The 21,059-nt window shown below is 47.7% G+C and overlaps 3 protein-coding genes across 6 annotated transcripts in view; 2 read left to right on the forward strand and 1 right to left on the reverse strand.

The window, feature by feature from the left end:
* The window catches only part of LOC130381047 (protein unc-80 homolog), a 30,105-nt gene extending 29,314 nt beyond the window's left edge, over window positions 1-791 (reverse strand). The window contains exon 1 of the mRNA XM_056588468.1: window positions 723-791. Within this exon, the coding sequence (XP_056444443.1) occupies window positions 723-791 (69 nt within the window). The remainder of the gene's footprint in view (window positions 1-722) is intronic.
* Window positions 792-932: 141 nt separating this feature from the next.
* LOC130381048 (ly6/PLAUR domain-containing protein 1-like) lies at window positions 933-12,745 on the forward strand. Its single transcript, XM_056588469.1, has 5 exons — window positions 933-1,027; window positions 4,411-4,542; window positions 8,065-8,244; window positions 12,460-12,476; window positions 12,704-12,745. Exons 1-5 carry the CDS (start codon window positions 976-978, stop codon window positions 12,743-12,745), a joined length of 423 nt encoding a protein of 140 aa, XP_056444444.1. The 5' UTR covers window positions 933-975.
* LOC130380664 (NLR family CARD domain-containing protein 3-like) overlaps window positions 10,241-21,059 on the forward strand; it is a 28,444-nt gene continuing 17,625 nt past the window's right edge. For 2 of the 4 annotated variants that reach the window (XM_056587938.1, XM_056587941.1), the window contains exons 1-5: window positions 10,241-10,548; window positions 16,404-16,508; window positions 16,642-16,746; window positions 18,530-18,630; window positions 20,585-20,863. In XM_056587938.1, coding sequence (XP_056443913.1) covers window positions 16,450-16,508; window positions 16,642-16,746; window positions 18,530-18,630; window positions 20,585-20,863 — 544 coding nt within the window. In that variant the 5' untranslated portion in view covers window positions 10,241-10,548; window positions 16,404-16,449. The remainder of the gene's footprint in view (window positions 10,549-16,403; window positions 16,509-16,641; window positions 16,747-18,529; window positions 18,631-20,584; window positions 20,864-21,059) is intronic. The other 2 variants (XM_056587939.1, XM_056587940.1) reach the window with 2 other exon arrangements.

The raw sequence follows: 21,059 nt of genomic DNA on the forward strand, positions 1-21,059 counted from the left end.
GCTAGAACTTTCTCGGGGGCGCCGCGATGCGATTGGTCAACGGGACGCTGTGTTTTTGGACTGTTTTCTATGAAGCCGTTGCTCTGAGAGGAGGTTAACCGGTGTATTTTTCTAAGTATAGGAGTCGCGCTCCTCAGGTCAGCTGCCTCAGCGCACTCCGGTCATACATGTGATCTCATCACTTCCTCAATAAATTAAACTATATTTTAAACTCAACCGGCCTCCTGTCATTTGATACCTGGCTGAGTTTGTGTGTGTGTGCGTGTGTGTGTTTGTGTTTGTGTTTGTGCGTGTGTGTGTGTGTGTTTGTGTGTGTGTGTGTGTGTGTGTGTGTGTGTGTGTGTGTGTGTGTGTGTGTGTGTGTGTGTGTGTGCGCGTTTGTGTGCTCAAGGTATGGCATAAACATAGGCCTACAAAAAACATTAAAAACATTCATGTGAATAATAAATACATTATATTAAAAGGCAAGAAATGCACGCTCTCTCTCTCTCTCTCTCTCTCTCTCTCTCTCTCTCTCTCTCTCTCTCTCTCTGTCTCTCTGTCTCTCTGTCTCTCTGTCTCTCTGTCTCTCTGTCTCTCTCTCTCTCTCTCTCTCTCTCTCTCTCTCTCTCTCTCTCTCTCTCTCTCTCTCTCTCTCTCTCTCTCTCACCACACGGCGTTGGACGCGCTCCACACTCTTCAAAGTATTTCAGCGTTAGCCTGAGGCAGCAGTTGAAGCGCACGGAGCCCCGGTCGGCGGGGGGGTTTGGACCACGACTGACGCCGGTGACTGTAACCCCCGCGCGGCTCATCAGCGGGACGCTGAGCCACAGTCGAACGGGGTCTCCAGGAGAGCCCGGACCCCGGACTCAGATCCCGACGATCACGCAGCTCCTCCGGCTGGACCCAAGAAAAAACCGGACTCGGACCCCGGACGTCCCCGGGCCGTGCGGCGGTGGGACCTCCGTGCTCTGATGTGCTCGGTGAGAGGGGAGGATGGCCATGGTTCTCCTCGCCTCGTTGGTCGCCGTCCTTCTCCCGGCGATAGGTAGGACGAATGCTGGGTTTCTGTCCCCCGTCGTTCGGTCCCAGTCCGGATTTATGTGTTTTCTTCATTCGATTCTCCATTTTTCTTCGGCAGTGCGTTTCGACCTTTTTAAGTCAAGTTGTTTTCTTTGAAACCTTCAATGACCGCAAATTGCAATCGTAATGCCCCTTTTTTAAACTTTAATAGTGGTTTTTGTTTTCAATTCTAATCGATATACTAATTATGTTTTCTTCTTATTGTTTGTGCTCTGTTGGATTCTCGATGGTTATATACATACATTATATACATATATATTATTATATACATATAACCATCGAGAATGGTTAATTGGAATGGAGAAATGTTTGTATACATGTAACCAATAATAGTATATATGCTATTATTATTATTATTATTATTATTATATATTATTATGTATTATTGTATATTATTATTATTATTATTATTATTATATCGTGTACGAATCTCTTTGCCTAGATATGTTCAGTTGTCTATTCTATTAGACCCCCGCTCCCCCCCAACACACACACACACACACACACACACACACACACACACACACACACACACCGAAGAAAGGTGTGATTCTGCGCCTCATTTACATTCAGGGCGTTTAGCGGACGCTTTTATCCAGAGCGACAATAAGTCCAAGGGTCAGTAGGAAGAGGAACAACCATATGTGGACCCCGGGACTTTGAGCCGGCCCAGTGAGCTCCCTGCTGGGTCGGTGTACTTCCCTCCCTGCTATACACAACCTCCCCGTAGCTCCCGATCATAACTCTATGGCGCCGCTGCTGCCTCCACCTCGTCACGCTCCTCGTCGCCTCCTTCCGCGCTTCTATTGAGCCTTTCCGTTCTTCATCATGTGGTTCACTTGGCAGAGAAGTCCAGGCGACACATGTTCCTATAGCAGCCCGCCCCACCATGACCGGCCCGCCACGTTAACATGACTGACCGCCACGTTAACATGACTGACCGGCCCTCCAGGGTTAACATGACCGGCCCGCCACGTTAACATGACTGACCGGCCCTCCAGGGTTAACATGACCGGCCCGCCACGTTAACATGACTGACCGGCCCTCCAGGGTTAACATGACCGGCCCGCCACGTTAACATGACTGACCGGCCCTCCAGGGTTTACATGACCGGCCCGCCACGTTAACATGACCGGCCCTCCAGGGTTTACATGACCGGCCCGCCACGTTAACATGACCGCCACTCCAGGGTTAACATGACCGGCCCGCCACGTTAACATGACCGGCCCTCCAGGGTTTACATGACCGGCCCGCCACGTTAACATGACTGACCGCCCCTCCAGGGTTTACATGACCGGCCCGCCACGTTAACATGACTGACCGCCCCTCCAGGGTTTACATGACCGGCCCGCCACGTTAACATGACCGCCACTCCAGGGTTAACATGACCGGCCCGCCACGTTAACATGACCGGCCCGCCACGTTAACATGACTGACCGCCACTCCAGGGTTAACATGACCGGCCCGCCACGTTAACATGACTGACCGCCACTCCAGGGTTTACATGACCGGCCCGCCACGTTAACATGACCGCCACTCCAGGGTTAACATGACCGGCCCGCCACGTTAACATGACCGGCCCGCCACGTTAACATGACTGACCGCCACTCCAGGGTTAACATGACCGGCCCGCCACGTTAACATGACTGACCGCCACTCCAGGGTTTACATGACCGGCCCGCCACGTTAACATGACTGACCGCCACTCCAGGGTTTACATGACTGACCGCCACGTTAACATGACCGGCCCGCCACGTTAACATGACTGACCGCCACGTTAACATGACCGGCCCGCCACGTTAACATGACTGACCGCCACGTTAACATGACTGACCGCCACTCCAGGGTTAACATGACCGGCCCGCCACGTTAACATGACTGACCGCCACTCCAGGGTTTACATGACCGGCCCGCCACGTTAACATGACCGGCCCGCCACGTTAACATGACTGACCGCCACTCCAGGGTTTACATGACCGGCCCGCCACGTTAACATGACTGACCGCCACTCCAGGGTTTACATGACCGGCCCGCCACGTTAACATGACTGACCGCCACTCCAGGGTTAACATGACCGGCCCGCCACGTTAACATGACTGACCGCCACTCCAGGGTAGCAGCCCGCCCCATCATGACCGGCCCGCCACGTTAACATGACCGGCCCTCCAGGGTTTACATGACCGGCCCGCCACGTTAACATGACTGACCGCCACTCCAGGATAGCAGCCCGCCCCATCATGACCGGCCCGCCACGTTAACATGACCGGCCCTCCAGGGTTTACATGACCGGCCCGCCACGTTAACATGACTGACCGCCCCTCCAGGGTTTACATGACCGGCCCGCCACGTTAACATGACCGCCACTCCAGGGTTAACATGACCGGCCCGCCACGTTAACATGACCGGCCCGCCACGTTAACATGACTGACCGCCACTCCAGGGTTAACATGACCGGCCCGCCACGTTAACATGACTGACCGCCCCTCCAGGGTTTACATGACCGGCCCGCCACGTTAACATGACCGCCACTCCAGGGTTTTCATGACCGGCCCGCCACGTTAACATGACCGCCACTCCAGGGTTAACATGACCGGCCCTCCAGGGTTAACATGACCGGCCCGCCACGTTAACATGACCGGCCCTCCAGGGTTAACATGACCGGCCCGCCACATGACCGCCACTCCAGGGTTAACATGACCGGCCCTCCAGGGTTAACATGACTGGCCCTCCAGGGTTAACATGACCGGCCCGCCACATGACCGCCACTCCAGGGTTAACATGACCGGCCCTCCACGTTAACATGACCGCCACTCCAGGGTTAACATGACCGGCCCTCCACGTTAACATGACCGCCACTCCAGGGTTTACATGACCGGCCCTCCAGGGTTAACATGACCGGCCCTCCACGTTAACATGACCGCCACTCCAGGGTTTACATGACCGGCCCTCCACGTTAACATGACCGGCCCGCCACGTTTACATGACCGGCCCTCCACGTTAACATGACCGGCCCGCCACGTTAACATGACCGGCCCTCCAGGGTTAACATGACCGGCCCTCCACGTTAACATGACCGGCCCGCCACGTTAACATGACCGGCCCTCCAGGGTTTACATGACCTTTTCCCCGGCTTGGCGTAATCAGGCCTTTGCGCGTACGGGACTTTTACTTTGACATTCGTCACCGTCAGCTGCCCGTGCGGTTTCTTTCCGTCCGTCTCTCTGAACACGACGACGTTGAGACAAAATAATCAATCAATCAATCAATCAATCAATCAATGTGTCACCGACCGCTCCGCCGCACGAACCCCGACCCTGACCCTCCGCTGCGTCCCTCCCGGCTCCCTAGGCGCGGGCCTCCAGATCCAGTGCTACCAGTGCGAGGAGGCGGCGCATGACTGCTCCCTGCCGGACTACGTGGTGAACTGCACCGTGAACGTCCAGGACACGTGTCAGCAGGAGGTGCTCGTGACACCGGACGGTACGGGGGCCGGTGTGAGGGGGGGGGGGGATCATTCTAGAGGAACACAACGATGGTGATTGAATTAGAATGAATCGATTGAATCAAGCGTGAGGCCCGATGATGAAGCTGCTTGTTGTGCTCCATTTATTCATGGTAATAATAAGCACTGAACGGAATAAGCAGAATAAGAATGGTCCTCGTCATTATCACCTTGGTGTAAATATGACATGTTTTCCACCTGTTAATAATAGGAGTGGCGCACACATCCAAAGGTAATCCACAGATGATAGACAATAGCATTGAAAATAAGAAGAAAGGAGAGTCTGCCCACGGTTTAAATGCTCCAGAAGTGGATTTATTAACAGGCAACGTTTCGATCTCTAGGGATCTTCATCAGGCATGTTTTCCCACCTGTGAAATGATATTAACTTTATAAAGTCCTACATTTAAAATTGCATTTGTTTAGATCTGTATTCAATTATATCTAATTAGCCTTAATTAACGAGAGTAGAACTTTATTCAATTACAGCTCACTGTCTCCCCGGACTGACTGTCTCTCCCCTCCAGGTGTGCACTAGTGTAAGGACTGAATGTCTCTCCCCTCCAGGTGTGCACTAGTGTAAGGACTGACTGTCTCTCCCCTCCAGGTGGTCACTATACCCCGGACTGACTGTCTCTCCCCTCCAGGTGGGCACTAGTGTAAGGACTGACTGTCTCTCCCCTCCAGGTGGGCACTAGTGTAAGGACTGACTGTCTCTCCCCTCCAGGTGTGCACTATTGTAAGGACTGACTGTCTCTCCCCTCCAGGTAGGCACTAGTGTAAGGACTGACTGTCTCTCCCCTCCAGGTGTGCACTAGTGTAAGGACTGACTGTCTCTCCCCTCCAGGTGTGCACTAGCGTAAGGACTGACTGTCTCTCCCCTCCAGGTGTGCACTAGTGTAAGGACTGACTGTCTCTCCCCTCCAGGTGGGCACTAGTGTAAGGACTGACTGTCTCTCCCTTCCAGGTGTGCACTAGTGTAAGGACTGACTGTCTCTCCCCTCCTGGTGTGCAAAGTGTAAGGACTGTCTCTCCCCTCCAGGTGTGCACTAGTGTAAGGACTGACTGTCTCTCCCCTCCAGGTAGGCACTAGTGTAAGGACTAGGGATGTGTCGGTCGCGACTGATTCGTTACAACGAACGAATCCCGAACGTGAACGACAAGAACTGGTTCCCCAAAACAAGAAGAACTGGTTCTTTGATTCTTTTTTTTTAACATAAACCAAACATATGGTCACGAAAATAAAATATACAAACGAACAGAGCTCCGTCTCCCCGCGACTTATATTGATTGAGTCTACAACGTGCTCAAAGATTCAGCCAATGAGAGGTAGCAATGGTGTTGGAATGGCACCTGGGTAAACCAATGACAAGGCGGTACCGTCGAATATGCGCGCTTTCTCTGCCTAACCCTCCATCTGTTTATTGGATAAACGCATTTCCCAATCCCAGGAGTCTTTGCTCCATTCTATCATCAATTTAAGAACAAACAAAGAAATTAAACTGCAGTTCGTATTTTTTATTTATGACCATGCAAGTTCTGTAATGCCTGAACAATGAAGATTTAAATGTAAAGTAAAATAAAATTATAAATGTAAAACCATGAATGAAATATAGAGAGTAAGCAAGTGGTATAAATATTGGTGGGACGTTCGATATACTATATAGCAGGCATCTCCAAACGGCGCACTGCGGTCTTGACGGTCCTCTCCGGACCCATGACCAATTAAAAAAAAAAAAGGATTTTTTTTTTTTTAAGATGTAATCTGACGTAACGAACGAATCAAAACGACCGAATCAAATAAACGAATCGTTATAGTGAACTGAACTGAAAGAACTAGTTCCCGGAAAAGAATCATTTTGCCCATGCCTAGTAATAAGGACTGACTGTCTCTCCCCTCCAGGTGTGAACTAGTGTAAGGAATGACTGTCTCTCCCCTCCAGTTGGGCACTAGTGTAACTGTACGTCCACACCAGGAGCGACCAAAGCGTCAAAGACGCTTTGGTCGCTCACAAAGTTTCACTGCAAATTTTTCTGTTCGCTTTGGTCGCTCAAGTCGCTCATGACGTACAATTCAATTATGCAGACGCATTTAAAGGAGCCGTATGCGTTTAGTAGGCCCTACAGACAGCCATATCAAATAGTGAACTCTCCCATACACCTTGGCCATATTGCCGAGACGGTTTTGCTTGTTCGATAAAGTGCTTCGACAACAAGTAGGACAGTGATTCCCCCCAATATAAAAAAAAATCCTAAAATGTAGGCTAATTACAACCGAGAACAAAAAACCCTGCGTGCTGTAGTAGTTGAAATATGTTTCACTGATCTGGATCTGCAAATCATGATCTGCACTCATTCGTCGCATTCAAAACAAATAGACATTAGCGCACATGGCTAATTTGCATACGTGCACAGGACTGGTTGGCTCCGCAAGGCAAATAATGGAACATATCTATCTATCTAGGTCTTTCTGTCTATCTATCTATCAACGCGTGTCTAGTTTTAATGTGATGTATTGTGTGTATGTCCAGTCAGACTTGTTCTGTGTGGTCTTGTAGGCTGCTGTCCTGTGTGGGCCGAACCACCTAAATGGATTCCCGACGATTTGTGTCGTTTGGTATTAATAAAGACTTGACTAGGCTATCTATCTAGACTATTTAATTAACAATTATTCACCTCAGGCTCCGTGAATAGTGGGGAATAGAGGGATAAAAGACATATATCCCTTGTCATTTATCCCTCGTCTTGTCGATTAGTTTGTTTATGTGACGATTTCAAAAACTTTTTTGGTTTTGTTTAAAGCATGCTACACGCGATTGGTTGGTTAGATTGGTGGCATGTAGAGCAAATTAAAATGAGTCCCGCTTAAATACGAACGTTCTAGATGTAGCCTATAAATACTCCCGCTTATCATCACTTGATATCCAAACCACTATGGCGTTTCGATCTCTGAACTGAAAAAGGGTGGGTTCGTACAACACCGGGTGCCCAGTTACAGCCGCGATTAATACTTCAGCCGACATTTTGTTCAGTGAGTGAATAAAGGTAGGTAGGAACCAAAGTGCTTGCCGATGTTCCCTGGGATCCACGCAAGCGAAGAGCGTCTACATTCCGATTGGCTGTCAGTGTTTGGCCGCTGAAGCGAATAATAGTCATTTGCATAAAGTTAAAAAGTTTTCAACTTCTTTTTGACGCTCTGGTCACTCAACTTTGGCCGCTGGTAGCGTTGGTCGCTTTGGTCGCTCTTGCCCATAGAAAGTGAATGACTTCCGGCGATTTGGTCGCTCAATTCGCTTCTGGTGTGGACGGACAGTAAGGACTGACTGTCTCTCCCCTCCAGGTGGGCACTAGTGTAAGGACTGACTGTCTCTCCCCTCCAGGTGGGTACTAGTGTAAGGACTGACTGTCTCTCCCCTCCAGGTGTGCACTAGTGTAAGGACTGACTGTTTCTCCCCTCCAGGTGGGCACCAGTGTAAGGACTGACTGTCTCTCCCCTCCAGGTGTGCACTACCGTAAGTCGTGTGCGTCGTCGGGGGCGTGTCTCATCTCGTCGTCGGGCTACCAACAGTTCTGCACGGGGCGCCTGCACTCGGTCTGCATCAGCTGCTGCTCCCAGCCGCTGTGCAACGGGCCCCGCCGGAGGCGGAGCCAGCCCTCCGCCAGCAGCGGCCCCGCCCCCCGCCTCTGGAGCCCCGCCCCCTTCTGCAGGCTCCTCCCACTCCTCCTGCTCCTGATGTTGGGGGAGGGGCTGGTGTAGACGCCGCCGGCCGCCTCTGCTGGTGTCACGTGTGTGTGTGTGTGTGTGTGTGTGTGTGTGTGTGTGTGTGTGTGTGTGTGTGTGTGTGTGTGTGTGTGTGTGTGTGTGTGTGTGCTTCTTTGTAACGTTATAAATCTTTGTGTTTATTTATAACCATATGTTAAAACACCTGGGTCTGAATTCCCGGTAGCTCGCTCTGAATAGAATAAAATATAGACCTGTTAAAATATAAATATATCGTCACCATATTGAGCGGAACACATTAGTTCACCAACAAGCAGCCGTAGAAGACACTCTGCCAAGCATGGCGTGTAAAAAAATACCCAATAACTATTCAGTATATCCACGCCGTACACCGAATGAGCCTTCACGGATGGTGCCGAGGAACTCCTGCATATTGCTGTGCTACTGGCGCCCCCTGCTGGGGACGCTGTTGAGTTACAACATGAACCCGGTGTAAGTACCATATTGGCTCGGCTACCAGATCGGCTCGGGGTCCGTCGTCTGCTGATTACGTTACACAATATCATTGGCTGTACGCTTGAATGGGCGTAGGCTACATTGTGATTGGCTGCTAAGGGACAGTTGTGATTGGCTGTTTTGTGCTGTAGCTCTGGCTGTCGTCATAGCAACCACAGCGAGCACATGTGTGAGCGCGAGTAGGTCTGTCTAGTTTCGGTTTGTGTTGCCAGATTGAGTAACCCCTGACTGCAGACCGCAGATCGAGGAGGAGCTAAATGTGGGCGGGGTTAAACGTTTAACCCCGCCCACATTGAAGGAAAATTCCGCGCAGCATCATGGACTCAGACGGAAATACGTTCTCCCGCTTTCTGCAGAACTCAAGTGCCCCTGACTTCAGCCCAGCAGATCGAAGAGGAGCTAAATCTGGGTGGGTCTAAACGTTTAACCCATGGTTTTACCCTCTCGGGCGCCATCTGGTGGCGGAGATCCGGCAGCACATTCTCAAACATCAATACAGCACAGCACAGCACACAGCACGATGACTTACTGTTCGTGTATAATGTACACGAACAGAGAGCGGCAACTTACCTCTAGGCAGAAAAGTATCATGGACTCAGACGGAAATACGTTCTCCCGCTTTCTGCAGAAAGCGGGAGAACGTATTTCCGTCTGAGTCCATGATGCTGCGCGGAATTTTCCTTAAATGTGGGCGGGGTTAAACGTTTAACCCCGCCCACATTTAGCTCCTCCTCGATCTGCGGGCTGCAGTCAGGGGCACTTGGCCAGATTGGGCATATGTCCCGTTTTTCCAGCCTAACGTGATTCAAAGTAGCCAAATCAGGCTGAAAATGTGCCCAATCTGGCAACACGGACGGCTTATCTTAACAGCCAAGATGATTCCGAGGGATGTTTTGTTTTTAGAAGAAAACTATCCATACAGATAGGTTGGGAATGGTCTATGTTCAAAATGAAAGATCATTACAGGCTCTTTAATTTAAGCCATAAAAGACCTTATTGCTGTAGATAGCGTATTGTGTGACGTAATCAGCAGACGACGGACCCCGAGCCGATCTGGTAGCCGAGCCAATATGGCACTTACACCGGCAGTGCTGGTGGTTCCGCAGCGTCCGTCCGCAGCGCTGTCGACGAGGTATCTAAAAGGGGGTGGAGTCACACAACATTCAATGAAGACCTTAGTACTGGTTCATGTTGGACTTCAACCAGAGCACACTGAGTCCAGTTGTAAAAGAACATATATGGTTTTAGGGGGGCCTATTTAGGCCTATATCTCTCAATAAATCTTTGATCATCAAACCTCTCGTCTTTCAATGCAGTTTGTGTTTTGCGTGTGTGTGTGTGTGTGCTTTTAAAACCTTTCACCTGTGTAGCAGGTACAAATAGACTACGCCTTTAAGACGAATGACGGACACGGAAAAGGAAAGAGGCGGGAGAGAGAACCGAAAGAACCACCGGGAAGGGGTGAGCGGAAGATAGTAAAGGAACGTATTGTTTCATTAGTGCTGAGTTAGGTCTGGTACGGCTTTGCGTCAACTCGCTAGCTGGGAGTGGTGCGGCGGTTTTGAGCGCTCGTTGTGGAGTGAGTCTGGACGTCGGTGGAAGCGACGGGGGAAAGAGGCTCAACACGTGACTGTTACGAGGAAGGACGCTGTCCTGCGTGGTTGCCTGGAGCTGCCTTGGGACGTTTCGGGGAAAGTTTGCCCTTCCAGCCTTTGTACATCCCGAAGTGCGATCTCTGCTTCGGACGGTATTGTTAATCCTTGCACCACACCTAACCATTTACACGGAAACAAGACACGCACACAAACACACACCGTGCGCAACCGGGAACAGAACTGTGACTGAATGAACTAACGCTGCGCCGGTGCGCGCGCGCGCACACAGACACAGACACACACACAAACACACCGTGCGCAACCAGAACCAGTGTTGTTTTTGGCAGGCATTTTAGATTTAGTTTTAGTCTTAAGGTGCGGCCACACCAACCGCGTTGCTCGCGTTGGACACCGCGAGTACCGCGCCTAACCTGAAGCTTGACCGGTGTGTGGTGGTTCAACGCTCCACCGCGTCACCGCGCCACCGCAGCTAGATGAGTCCATGTCCATGCAAGTGAACGGAGCGTTCCCTCTTCGTCATAACCAGTGGCGGCGCCAGGGGGGGGCTAGGGGGCGCTAGAGCACCCCCTAGATTGGACATAGCACCCCCATAGCACCCCCAAGAAAATAATGGTTTATTTATTATTGTTATTTAATTTCATTCTGAGTTCTTTATAAAATGTATTGTGTGATAATAATATTTTAATCACAAAAGAAAATAACAGATTGAAATAAACAGATTGTTCACGTAGCACGACACAGACACGTTGCGTGCGTGAACGTGATTGTTCAATGAGTAGTAGGCTAAGTAACAGTAATCCTGGCGATCGGTCAATTTTAAATCAAGCGTTCACAAAATCATACACTTTTTGATCTCTTATTATTGTGGTTTTGAGTGCCTACTGTTTGGTTTCATTCATGTTTTGATTGTGACCTAAAATAATATACTCTTTTTGAAAGCATTTCTGACTCTTTGCCTGTTTAAGTTAATTCTGTCTGACATTCTAATCTGCCGTCTTTAGTTAGAAGTGTGAACTTGGTATGTTTAGTTTAATTTGTCGCTCATGGTAGTGGTGACCTGGTAGTCATCTGGCGCAAACTTTAATCCACACACTGAAGTAAGTGAAGTATTTGGGATTACGTTATCTATAACATCTCCATTTTAACCGTCGGAGATGAACGCGGCTTTGTGCGCGTCCGTCAGAAGTAGCCTAATGACAATAATAATACGATCGATTTGAATGGCGCTTTTTTTGTACCCCAAAGACCCGTTAGAGAGCAAACGTGTAAACATATGTGACGATATGGTGGGGAGGTGTTGTAGTAGAGAAAAATGAGATTCATATGCTATCACCCTAATTTCATAGCACCCTCAGTAAAACGCCGAGCACCCCCATAGCACCACCAGAAAAAAATCTCTGGCGCCGCCACTGGTCATAACTATCAAACCAAACATCCTTCACATTCACCGAGCGAACATTCTGAAAGTAAAATGCACATTTCTCGCTAGAAATGTTTCCATAAACGCATTTAATGGCGTAACTATGTCACTATTTCCACCCAGAATAAAGAAAGATGTCGGCCGTATGCTTCTGTGCAAGCTCACTACTCTCTGCCAGTGACGTCGGGTCAAGCTCCACGCTGATTGGCTACCGTGGCTTAGCGTCACGCGTTGAAAGTTCAATTTTCTGAACTCCGGGCGTTGGTGCGGTGGGCACGGTACTGCGTTTACGTGCGTAATTACGTGCAACTTCCGCGCCTAAAGCTCCCAACGCAACGCTTCACCGCGTGTACCGCGCCTAGACCAATGGTTCCCTATGCAAAAATGCCGATTTTCAACGCCCCTACCGCGTGCAACGCGGTTGGTGTGGCCGTACCTTTAGTCTTTTTGACGAAATGCTTCTTAGTTTTAGTCCCATTTTAGTCATTTCTATCTTTGAAAGTTTTAGTCTAGTTTTAGTCTGACGAAAACTCAAAAGGTTTTAGTCTAGTTTTAGTCCGACGAAAACTCCAAAGGTTTTAGTCCGTCGTGTGTGTGTGTGTGTGTGTGTGTGTGTGCCTCGTCCACCAGCCTCTCTCTGTAGTGTGTGTGTGTGCCTCGTCCACCAGCCTCTCTCTGTAGTGTATGAGTATGGGCCCTTAAGGTGCGGCCACACCAACCGCGTTGCTCGCGGTAGGGGCGTTGAAAATCGGCATTTTTGCATAGGGAACCATTGGTCTAGGCGCGATACACGCGGTGAAGCGGTGAAGCGTTGCGTTGGGGGCTTTAGGCGCGGAAGTTGCACGTAATTACGCACGTAAACGCAGTACCGTGCCCACCGCACCAACGCCCGGAGTTCAGAAAATTGAACTTTCAACGCGTGACGCTAAGCCACGGTAGCCAATCAGCGTGGAGCTTGACCCGACGTCACTGGCAGAGAGTAGTGAGCTTGCACAGAAGCATACGGCCGTCATCTTTCTTTATTCTGGGTGGAAATAGTGACATAGTTACGCCATTACATGCGTTTATGGAAACATTTCTAGCGAGAAATGTGCATTTTACTTTCAGAATGTTCGCTCGGTGAATGTGAAGGATGTTTGGTTTGATAGTTATGACGAAGAGGGAACGCTCCGTTCACTTGCATGGACAGAGTCTCTAGTTGCTCAGCAACCTCAACGTCTTGGCGGACTATTTCTCTGCTGATCAACACTACGAATGCTGGAAACACACCAGACACACCATGTGAAGTTATTTAACCCGATTAGTGTTATTTATATCCGAGATTATTTAATCTAACCCGATCTAAGCTCTATCATGCACCCAAACACAGCGGCGTTTGGGTTTCCTACCTCGGACTCCAGCGCAGCCACGGCCGACATCTTTCTTTATTCTGGGTGGAAATAGTTACATAGTTACGCCATTAAATGCGTTTATGGAAACATTTTTAGTGAGAAATGTGCATTTTAATTTCATAATTTTTGCTCAGTGAATGTGAAGGATTTTTGGTTTGATAGTTATGACGAAGAGGGAACGCTCCGTTCACTTGCATGGACATGGACTCATCTAGCTGCGGTGGCGCGGTGACGCGGTGGAGCGTTGAACCACCACACACCGGTCAAGCTTCAGGTTAGGCGCGGTACTCGCGGTGTCCAACGCGAGCAACGCGCTTGGTGTGGCCGCACCATTACATAGTCGACGCATCGCTACGCTTACGCGTCCAAAAGGCTACGCGACGCGACGCTTCGGCCGCCATTAAGCGTCGAAGCGTAGCAAAACGCGTCCTCCAAATTTTTGATACGCGACGCGCCGATCCATGCAATACCATGCGTTGTCGGTGGGGGCGATACTGCAAATATTGTACATTATTACTACTATAGGTTATATTTACAGAAGAACATATGAGAGGATGCGGGAACGTGATAATAATGACTTGACGTCTCTTTTACTAATTATCTGTGCCAATTTATGCGAACCCTTCCACAGGGTCAAAGTGCTATTTTGATGCGCGACATCAAACGGCTGATGCGGGATTGTGAGCCATTTTAATGATTTTCTTGTCACCCGATATTCGTTCTATTACTGGCCTTATTTGTTTTAGAATTAGCCTATTTGAATTAATTACGTAATGTTTTGTGTTCACGTTCTATGTGAAACATAAATGTTCATGTTCTGTGTGAAACATAAGTTCAGTAGCCTCAGTGAATGAAAAATGTGTGCGTGTATGGTGGGACTATTTTCTGTATTTGATAAATAAACCCCTTTTCTCTAATAATGTTGCCTACCATATAATTTCTGTGGACATTATGCGCTATAGCTTAAAGCCTTTGGCTATAGGCCTACACTTAAATAATTCATTCATCTGTCAAGGCAATAGCTCGTTGTATAAACATTTTATATGGATATGAATGAATGAGTTTGACGTAAACCAAATTAGGTAACTTGTGTAACATGATAACTAATGAATCAAAAGTCATGCTTCCAAGTGACCCATGTATATACATTTATTGGTCAGTGCGCATACCCAATCGTAGCACATTGTACAGGTGGGGAAACACGCCAGCATCTGACAAAAAATAATCTGCCAGCTGCTCCCTGACATGGGCCGGTTTTGGTGAGAGTCGGGAAGATATCGGATGACTCGCGAAAGGAGCCCATCAAACTTTGGCGCCGACATCCGAAAATACTGGAAATGCCTCTCCTCGTCCATGCTCCGCATTGGAAGCACCAGAGAAACAAATTCCCCATCCTGATCTCGTGTGGTATTTAAAGGGCGCACATACCACCGCCTATCTCTGCGCTTCATCACTCTTCTTTCGTAGCCACTTTGATCGGAATGTCACCAGCGAAAACACCGGTGACTCTACTGCCACCCATGGCGTGAGTGGTGTATTGCATGTCATGCATTGCCCGCGACGTTCGCGTATGCTGTGTAGACTATGAAAGGAAGCGCGTCGCTCGCGTCACTCGCGTCGTTTACGCGCGTTGCTCGCGTCGACTATGTAACGGCCCAGGCCCCATGCCCACTACCTCCTTCAGTCAACGGACGTGGGAAGGCGTGGCTGACTGATGGGGGAGTAGTCTTTGCAGAGGCATCCGTCAGCCAATCAAATTGCTTCGCCGGGTTCTTCCCGCTACTTCCTGCTTGTTGCGATGCAAGATGACCCGCTTTCCCGCTTTCCAGTATCGTCAGAGCCCGAGTCGCGTCACAGTGCTTAAATTTGCATACGCAATCTGATTGGATGACGGATCCGTCGCTGCCGAAAAAGTTGAACATATTTCAACTTCTTGACTGAGCCGAAGGCTCCAACGGAACGTACGGATCCACAATGCATTGCGCGTCCGTCCCCATTAAAGTCAATGGGGATCACGCAACGGACTGAGGTAGTGGGCACGGGGCGTTACGGTGCGGCCACACCAAACGCGTTACTCGCGTTGGATAACGCGAGTAACGCGCCTAACCTGACGCTTGATCATTGTGTGGTGGTTCAACGCTTCCAACGCGCCAACGCAGCTAGATGAGTCCATGTCCATGCAAGTGAACAGAGCGTTCCCTCTTCGTCATAACTATCAAACCAAACATCCTTCACATTCACCGAGCGAACATTATGAAAGTAAAATGCACATTTCTCGCTAAAATTTTTTCCATAAACGCATTTAATGGCGTAACTATGTTACTATTTCCACCCAGAATAAAGAAAGATGTCGGCCGTATGCTTCTGTCCAAGCTCACTACTCTCTGCCAGTGACGTCGGGTCAAGCTCAACGCTGATTGGCTATCGCGGCTAAGCGTCACGCGTTGGAGCGTTGAAAGTTGAAATTTCTGAACTCCGGGCGTTGGTGCGTTGGGCGCGTTACTGCGTTTACGTGCGTAATTACGTGCGTCTGTCGCGCCTAACGCCCCTAACGCGACGCTTCAACGCATGTAACGCGCCTATACCAATGGTTCCCTATGCAAAAAGGCCGAGTTTGGACGCCCCTAACGAGAGTAACGCGGTTGGTGTGGCCGTACCTTTAGTGTGTGCCGTGTGCATGCAGGCGCAGCTGCGCGCGAGTGAGGCTTTTAGTGTGTGATGGGGGCGTGACTGTTAGGACAAGCAGCTGGCTCCATTTCTGATGTCTGAGCTCTTGATTGACATTGCAAGCATATTATAGTTGGCGGGAAAAAAGCATGTTTTGAAACTTTGTTCGTCCACTCACTAACAATTTAGTCTCGTCTAGTTCTCGTCTGACGAAAATGTCTACATTTTTCGTCACATTTTAGTCTTTATATGGCTTTGGTGACGTTCGTCTTAGTCTCATTTTCGTCATGGAAAAAAGGGGTCTGACGACGTCATTTTCGTTTTCGTCTTGCCTGACGAAAACAACACTGACCAGAACTCTGACTGAATGAATTAACGCTGTGCCGGTTCACACACACACAGCACCGGCAGTGTGATTAAAGTGTGTGTGTGTGTGTGTGTGTGTGTGTGTGTGTGTGTGTGTGTGTGTGTGTGTGTGTGTGTGTGTGTGTGTGTGTGTGTGTTGAAGCCCAGAGCAGCAGAGAGCAGACTCCCCCGGACCCAGCTGTGTCTCCATGGGGCGCTCAAAAAAGAAAAAAAAGAAAGATGGTAATCACCAACCTTCTAAGAAAAGGTGAGGTTATATCAAATACAGTATCACATTAAACAACATCCAATAATCTGATCCTCATGAGATAGTAGTTAATGTAGTAGTAAATGAAACGACTTCCACATATCCTAACTTCCAGATGGTGTTTGTTTTTCAGAAGGAGGCAGCAGAGAGCAGACTCCCCCGGACCCAGCTGTGTCTCCATGGAGCGCTCAAAAAAGAAAAAAAAGAAAGATGGAAATCACCAACCTTCTAAGAAAAGGTGAGGATATATCAAATAAAGTATTGTGGTAGAAAATAACCGAGTTCTATCACTTTAACTAACTGAGAGAGCAAGAGGAATCGGGGAGTCCGGATCAAGTATTGACAGAGACTTTATTGTTACCTGCAAACAAGCAACAACAAAGCAGAGTGAGGTTTGCAAAGACGCTAACGATCATAAGATCCCGGGCTTTTTATCCTCACAAACAAAGCTGTTCTCCATATGGTATGCCTGCTTACAGCCGGTCAGTCATACATTACTCTAGTTATGTGGTCAACATCCTCAGCCAATCTAATCTAAACATTAGGCAAACTAATCTAAACATTAGGCAAACTAATCTAAACATTAGGCTAACTAATCTAAACATTAGGTTGAGCTAATCTAAACATTAGGTTGACGCTAATCTAAACATTAGGATAACTAATCTAAACATTAGGCTAACTAATCTAAACATTAGGCTAACTAATCTAAACATTAGGTTAAGCTAATCTAAACATTAGGTTAAGCTAATCTAAACATTAGGCTAACTAATCTAAACATTAGGCTAACTAATCTAAACATTAGGTTGAGCTAATCTAAACATCTGGTGGACGCCAATCTAAACATTAGGTTGACGCTAATCTAAACATTAGGCTAACTAATCTAAACATTAGGTTGACGCTAATCTAAACATCTGGTGGACGCCAATCTAATCTAAACATTCGGTTGAGCTAATCTAAACATTAGGCTAACTAATCTAAACATTAGGTTGAGCTAATCTAAACATCTGGTGGACGCCAATCTAAACATTCAGTTGAGCTAATCTAAACATTAGGCTAACTAATCTAAACATTAGGCTAACTAATCTAAACATCTGGTGGACGCTAGCCTGGCTCCTCCCGCCTAAGTACTTCCGCTCAATTTGAATTTCCCTTCAGTACTAGGTCTGGACCTGCTGTATGTAATTTGGTTTTCTGGTGCCGCCACAGCGGCCACCAATCAGCGAACAGAGGGCGTGTCTGAGAACAATGACGATAAAGTCGTACGCCAGTTTGAGTTGTTGTTGTAGGTCGGTAGTTGATTTACAATGTGCAATTTTTCCCTGATAAATTCAATTAGACGAACAAAACCTGCAGCTGTCGTTGACGGACATTTTCGTGCAGACGCGCAAGGTGTTTGGTTTGTGTACAACCTGCGCGTGATTCCCGGCGCATGACATACGTCACAACCAAACGTTAGCGATTGGTTATGGCAGATCCAGAGTGGCACTGGGCAGATCCAATCATTTTAAACTTCAACAGACACCCGCCTTCAAGTGAGTTAACGTTTGTCAATTGATTAGGTCCAGACTCTCTGTACAAATGAAATGAAGTGAAGTACGAGAGTCTGGTAGAACCACGCTAAAACAGTGACTTCTATTTGGTTATTGTCTGTTCTTACTATAAGAGAAGGAAAAGATAACATGCTTAAATAAGACTCAGACTTTGACAAAGCAGTTTGGTACGTCAGAGTTGATCAAAACTGATTTGTCATTCGAGTTTCAAGCGCAAGGTTACTGAGAGCCAGTAATTACATCTCAGTAACAAGTTATAATATCTTATTAAGATAATTAAGGACTTAAAAGCTGGAAACAAGTGAATTGGTCTCACCTAAAAACTGCCGTGTGTGTGTGTGTGTGTGTGTGTGTGTGTGTGTGTGTGTGTGTGTGTGTGTGTGTGTGTGTGTGTGTGTGTGTGTGTGTGTGTGTGTGTGTGTGTGTGTGTGTGTGTGTGTGTGTGTGTGTGTGTGTGTGTGTTCTCCACAGACACCATGAGAGGTCAAAGGTTACCAGTGCTCAGTCTGTACAGCAGCATCAACCAGAGCTGGCGATGAACCAGGAGGAACTGGCCGACACACTGTGGGGCGGTAAGAGACTCTTACTTTGAAGACAGAGGAGACTATTATTTTAAAGGGCAGAAGAGACTCTTACTTTGAAGACAGAGGGGACTATTATCATGAAGAGCAGAAGAGACTCTTACTTTGAAGACGGAGAAGAAATTCCAATTTTAAGGAGCAGTATGAGACTCTTATTTGTTCTGTTCAGACTAAATTACTTTTGAATTTCATATGGAGACATCTTACTTCTTGGGGGTTAAATGGTTTGATCCAGATATTATGGGTTATGTGGGGTATCCGGTTAAATGGTTTGATTCAGCTTGGCACCCGTAAAATGCTGCTTGCAGATTTTATTATTAGGGTGCCAAGCACAAAGTGCGAAGGCAACCTGTTGTAATTGTTAGTTTTATTATTATTATTATTATTATTATTCCGCCACGGTTGACTTACACAGCCTAAACCGGCGCTCGCACGCTTTTTATGTAACTTACAATAGAGGCTGACTCAAGATTAGCAGAATTGCTAGTCAGCAATTACCAGCTAATTGATAATGATTTTTTAGAGTGTGCGAGCAAGCAAAACTACCATGACAGCACATGAGACTAAGCAAGAGAATACTTCCATCACAATAGGCCTTTTTAATCATTGTTTACTCACTATTGAAGCATAGTCTGGGGCAAATATAACGAAAGACCAACCTATATTTAGCCGATTCAAGGTTGCAATCATGGCTTTCGTCATGGTCCTAATAATTGTAATTCAAAAATTAAACCAGTGGTGATCTGACTGTCCAGATAGTATTTCTTTTTTTTTTGATTTTTCTTATTTTTACATGAGAGAAATGCGCTCCAGCAAAGTTTACGAATCCACATCTCTGTGTTGGATCATGCCCCGTGTTGGATCAGTCCAAAACCTTCATATTAATAAAAGATACAGTTGTTGACCAGTTGTCAATGTATTGATATGTTATATGATATAGATATCTATGTATTATATGATTATTTAGATATAGAGCTCCAGGACTGTAACGCAAGTGTTGTACACTTCCTTGTTATTTGGATAACCGTTCTGCTGTTGGTGTGATGGCGCATAACACGTCGGACTCTCGTCTCTGGTATTTCTACAACGAGACTCGTAGTGGGGGTTATCTCAGCCATGGTTGAGAATGAATTGGGGGGAAGGAACTTTGGCTTTGACTCCCTCAAGAACATGAACCACGACAAGGAGGAGAAAGGGATCTTTGCCGGGCAGCGCTGAGGGACCTCCGCCTCCGGCGGTGGTCCCTCAGCGGGGCTCAAGCGGGAGACATTCGCCGCCAACAATCCCTTTCTCCTCCATGTCGTGGTTCATGTTCTTGAGGGAGTCAAAGCCAAAGTTCCTTCGTCGGAGAACGTCGGAGAACCCAACGCGGTCGTTTGAGATTCATTATATCGGCTCACACAACTTTTGGCCGTGATAATATATATTATATGATATAGATATCTGTGTAGGCTATATGATAATATTTAGATATAAAGCTCCAGGACTCCCGTGTGTTCTAGAATATTTACAGAACACGGCTAAAGGCTGTGTGCGCCTCGCCATTGCGATACATCCACTGTAAACAGAGCGCATAGTTGCTCAGGGCCACACCCCCACCCTCCTCCTTGACACGCCCACCGAAACGGCGCATTTGGGGGAAGCTCAATGTGCGACTGGCTCGGAGTGGCTGTAACTCTGCACCACGGCTGAATTTCGGGAACGTCTTTGAATACTGTGTTAGTTGCCCACTAATATCTATATTAAAGAATACATAAAATAGCATGTCATGGGACCTTTAAATGAACTATCAAGGTTGTTCGTTTTAAAGACTTTTTTTATGTTGTGAGTTAACAAGTTGGTGCAACAAACGGTTTCATCTTTACCCCAATAAAGACGAGTTTAGTGAATCAAGTACCGTGTTTGCTCATTGTCATTTCATATTGCCTTTTGATTTCTCTTCCAGCGGAGCTTCGAAGGATCCGTTCTGAATTTGTGAAGGGAGTTTCACGCGCAGTTATCAAAGGTCTCCTGGATGACCTTTATCATCATGAAGTGTTCAGTTCTGAGGAAAAGGATTCTGTGATGGAGGAGCAGAGGGGCAGAGCGGACCGAGCACGTGGTCTGATCGACATGGTGATCGCTAAAGGGGAGAGAGCAAGTCAGATGATGATCGATATTTTTAAGAAGAGGGACAAACTATTATGCTCCACCCTGGGTCTGATGTCTTCTCCTGCTGGTGTGGGTGAGTTGTTACCATGAATTTACTTTTTAAAGAAACGGTCTCTGCCAGCTTTGTTTTGACAAGAAGGGAGTTTCTTTGTCCTTTAATCCACCGGGATCCAGTGATTCATTATCATCCACTCGGGATTGAATTTGTGTGCAATACAATTTACCTTTTTTGAGAGGTAGGGGTTATGCTAAGTGCTGCTGTATTCCAT

Source organism: Gadus chalcogrammus, chromosome 4, assembly GCF_026213295.1.
Source record: "Gadus chalcogrammus isolate NIFS_2021 chromosome 4, NIFS_Gcha_1.0, whole genome shotgun sequence".
NCBI lineage: Eukaryota > Metazoa > Chordata > Actinopteri > Gadiformes > Gadidae > Gadus > Gadus chalcogrammus.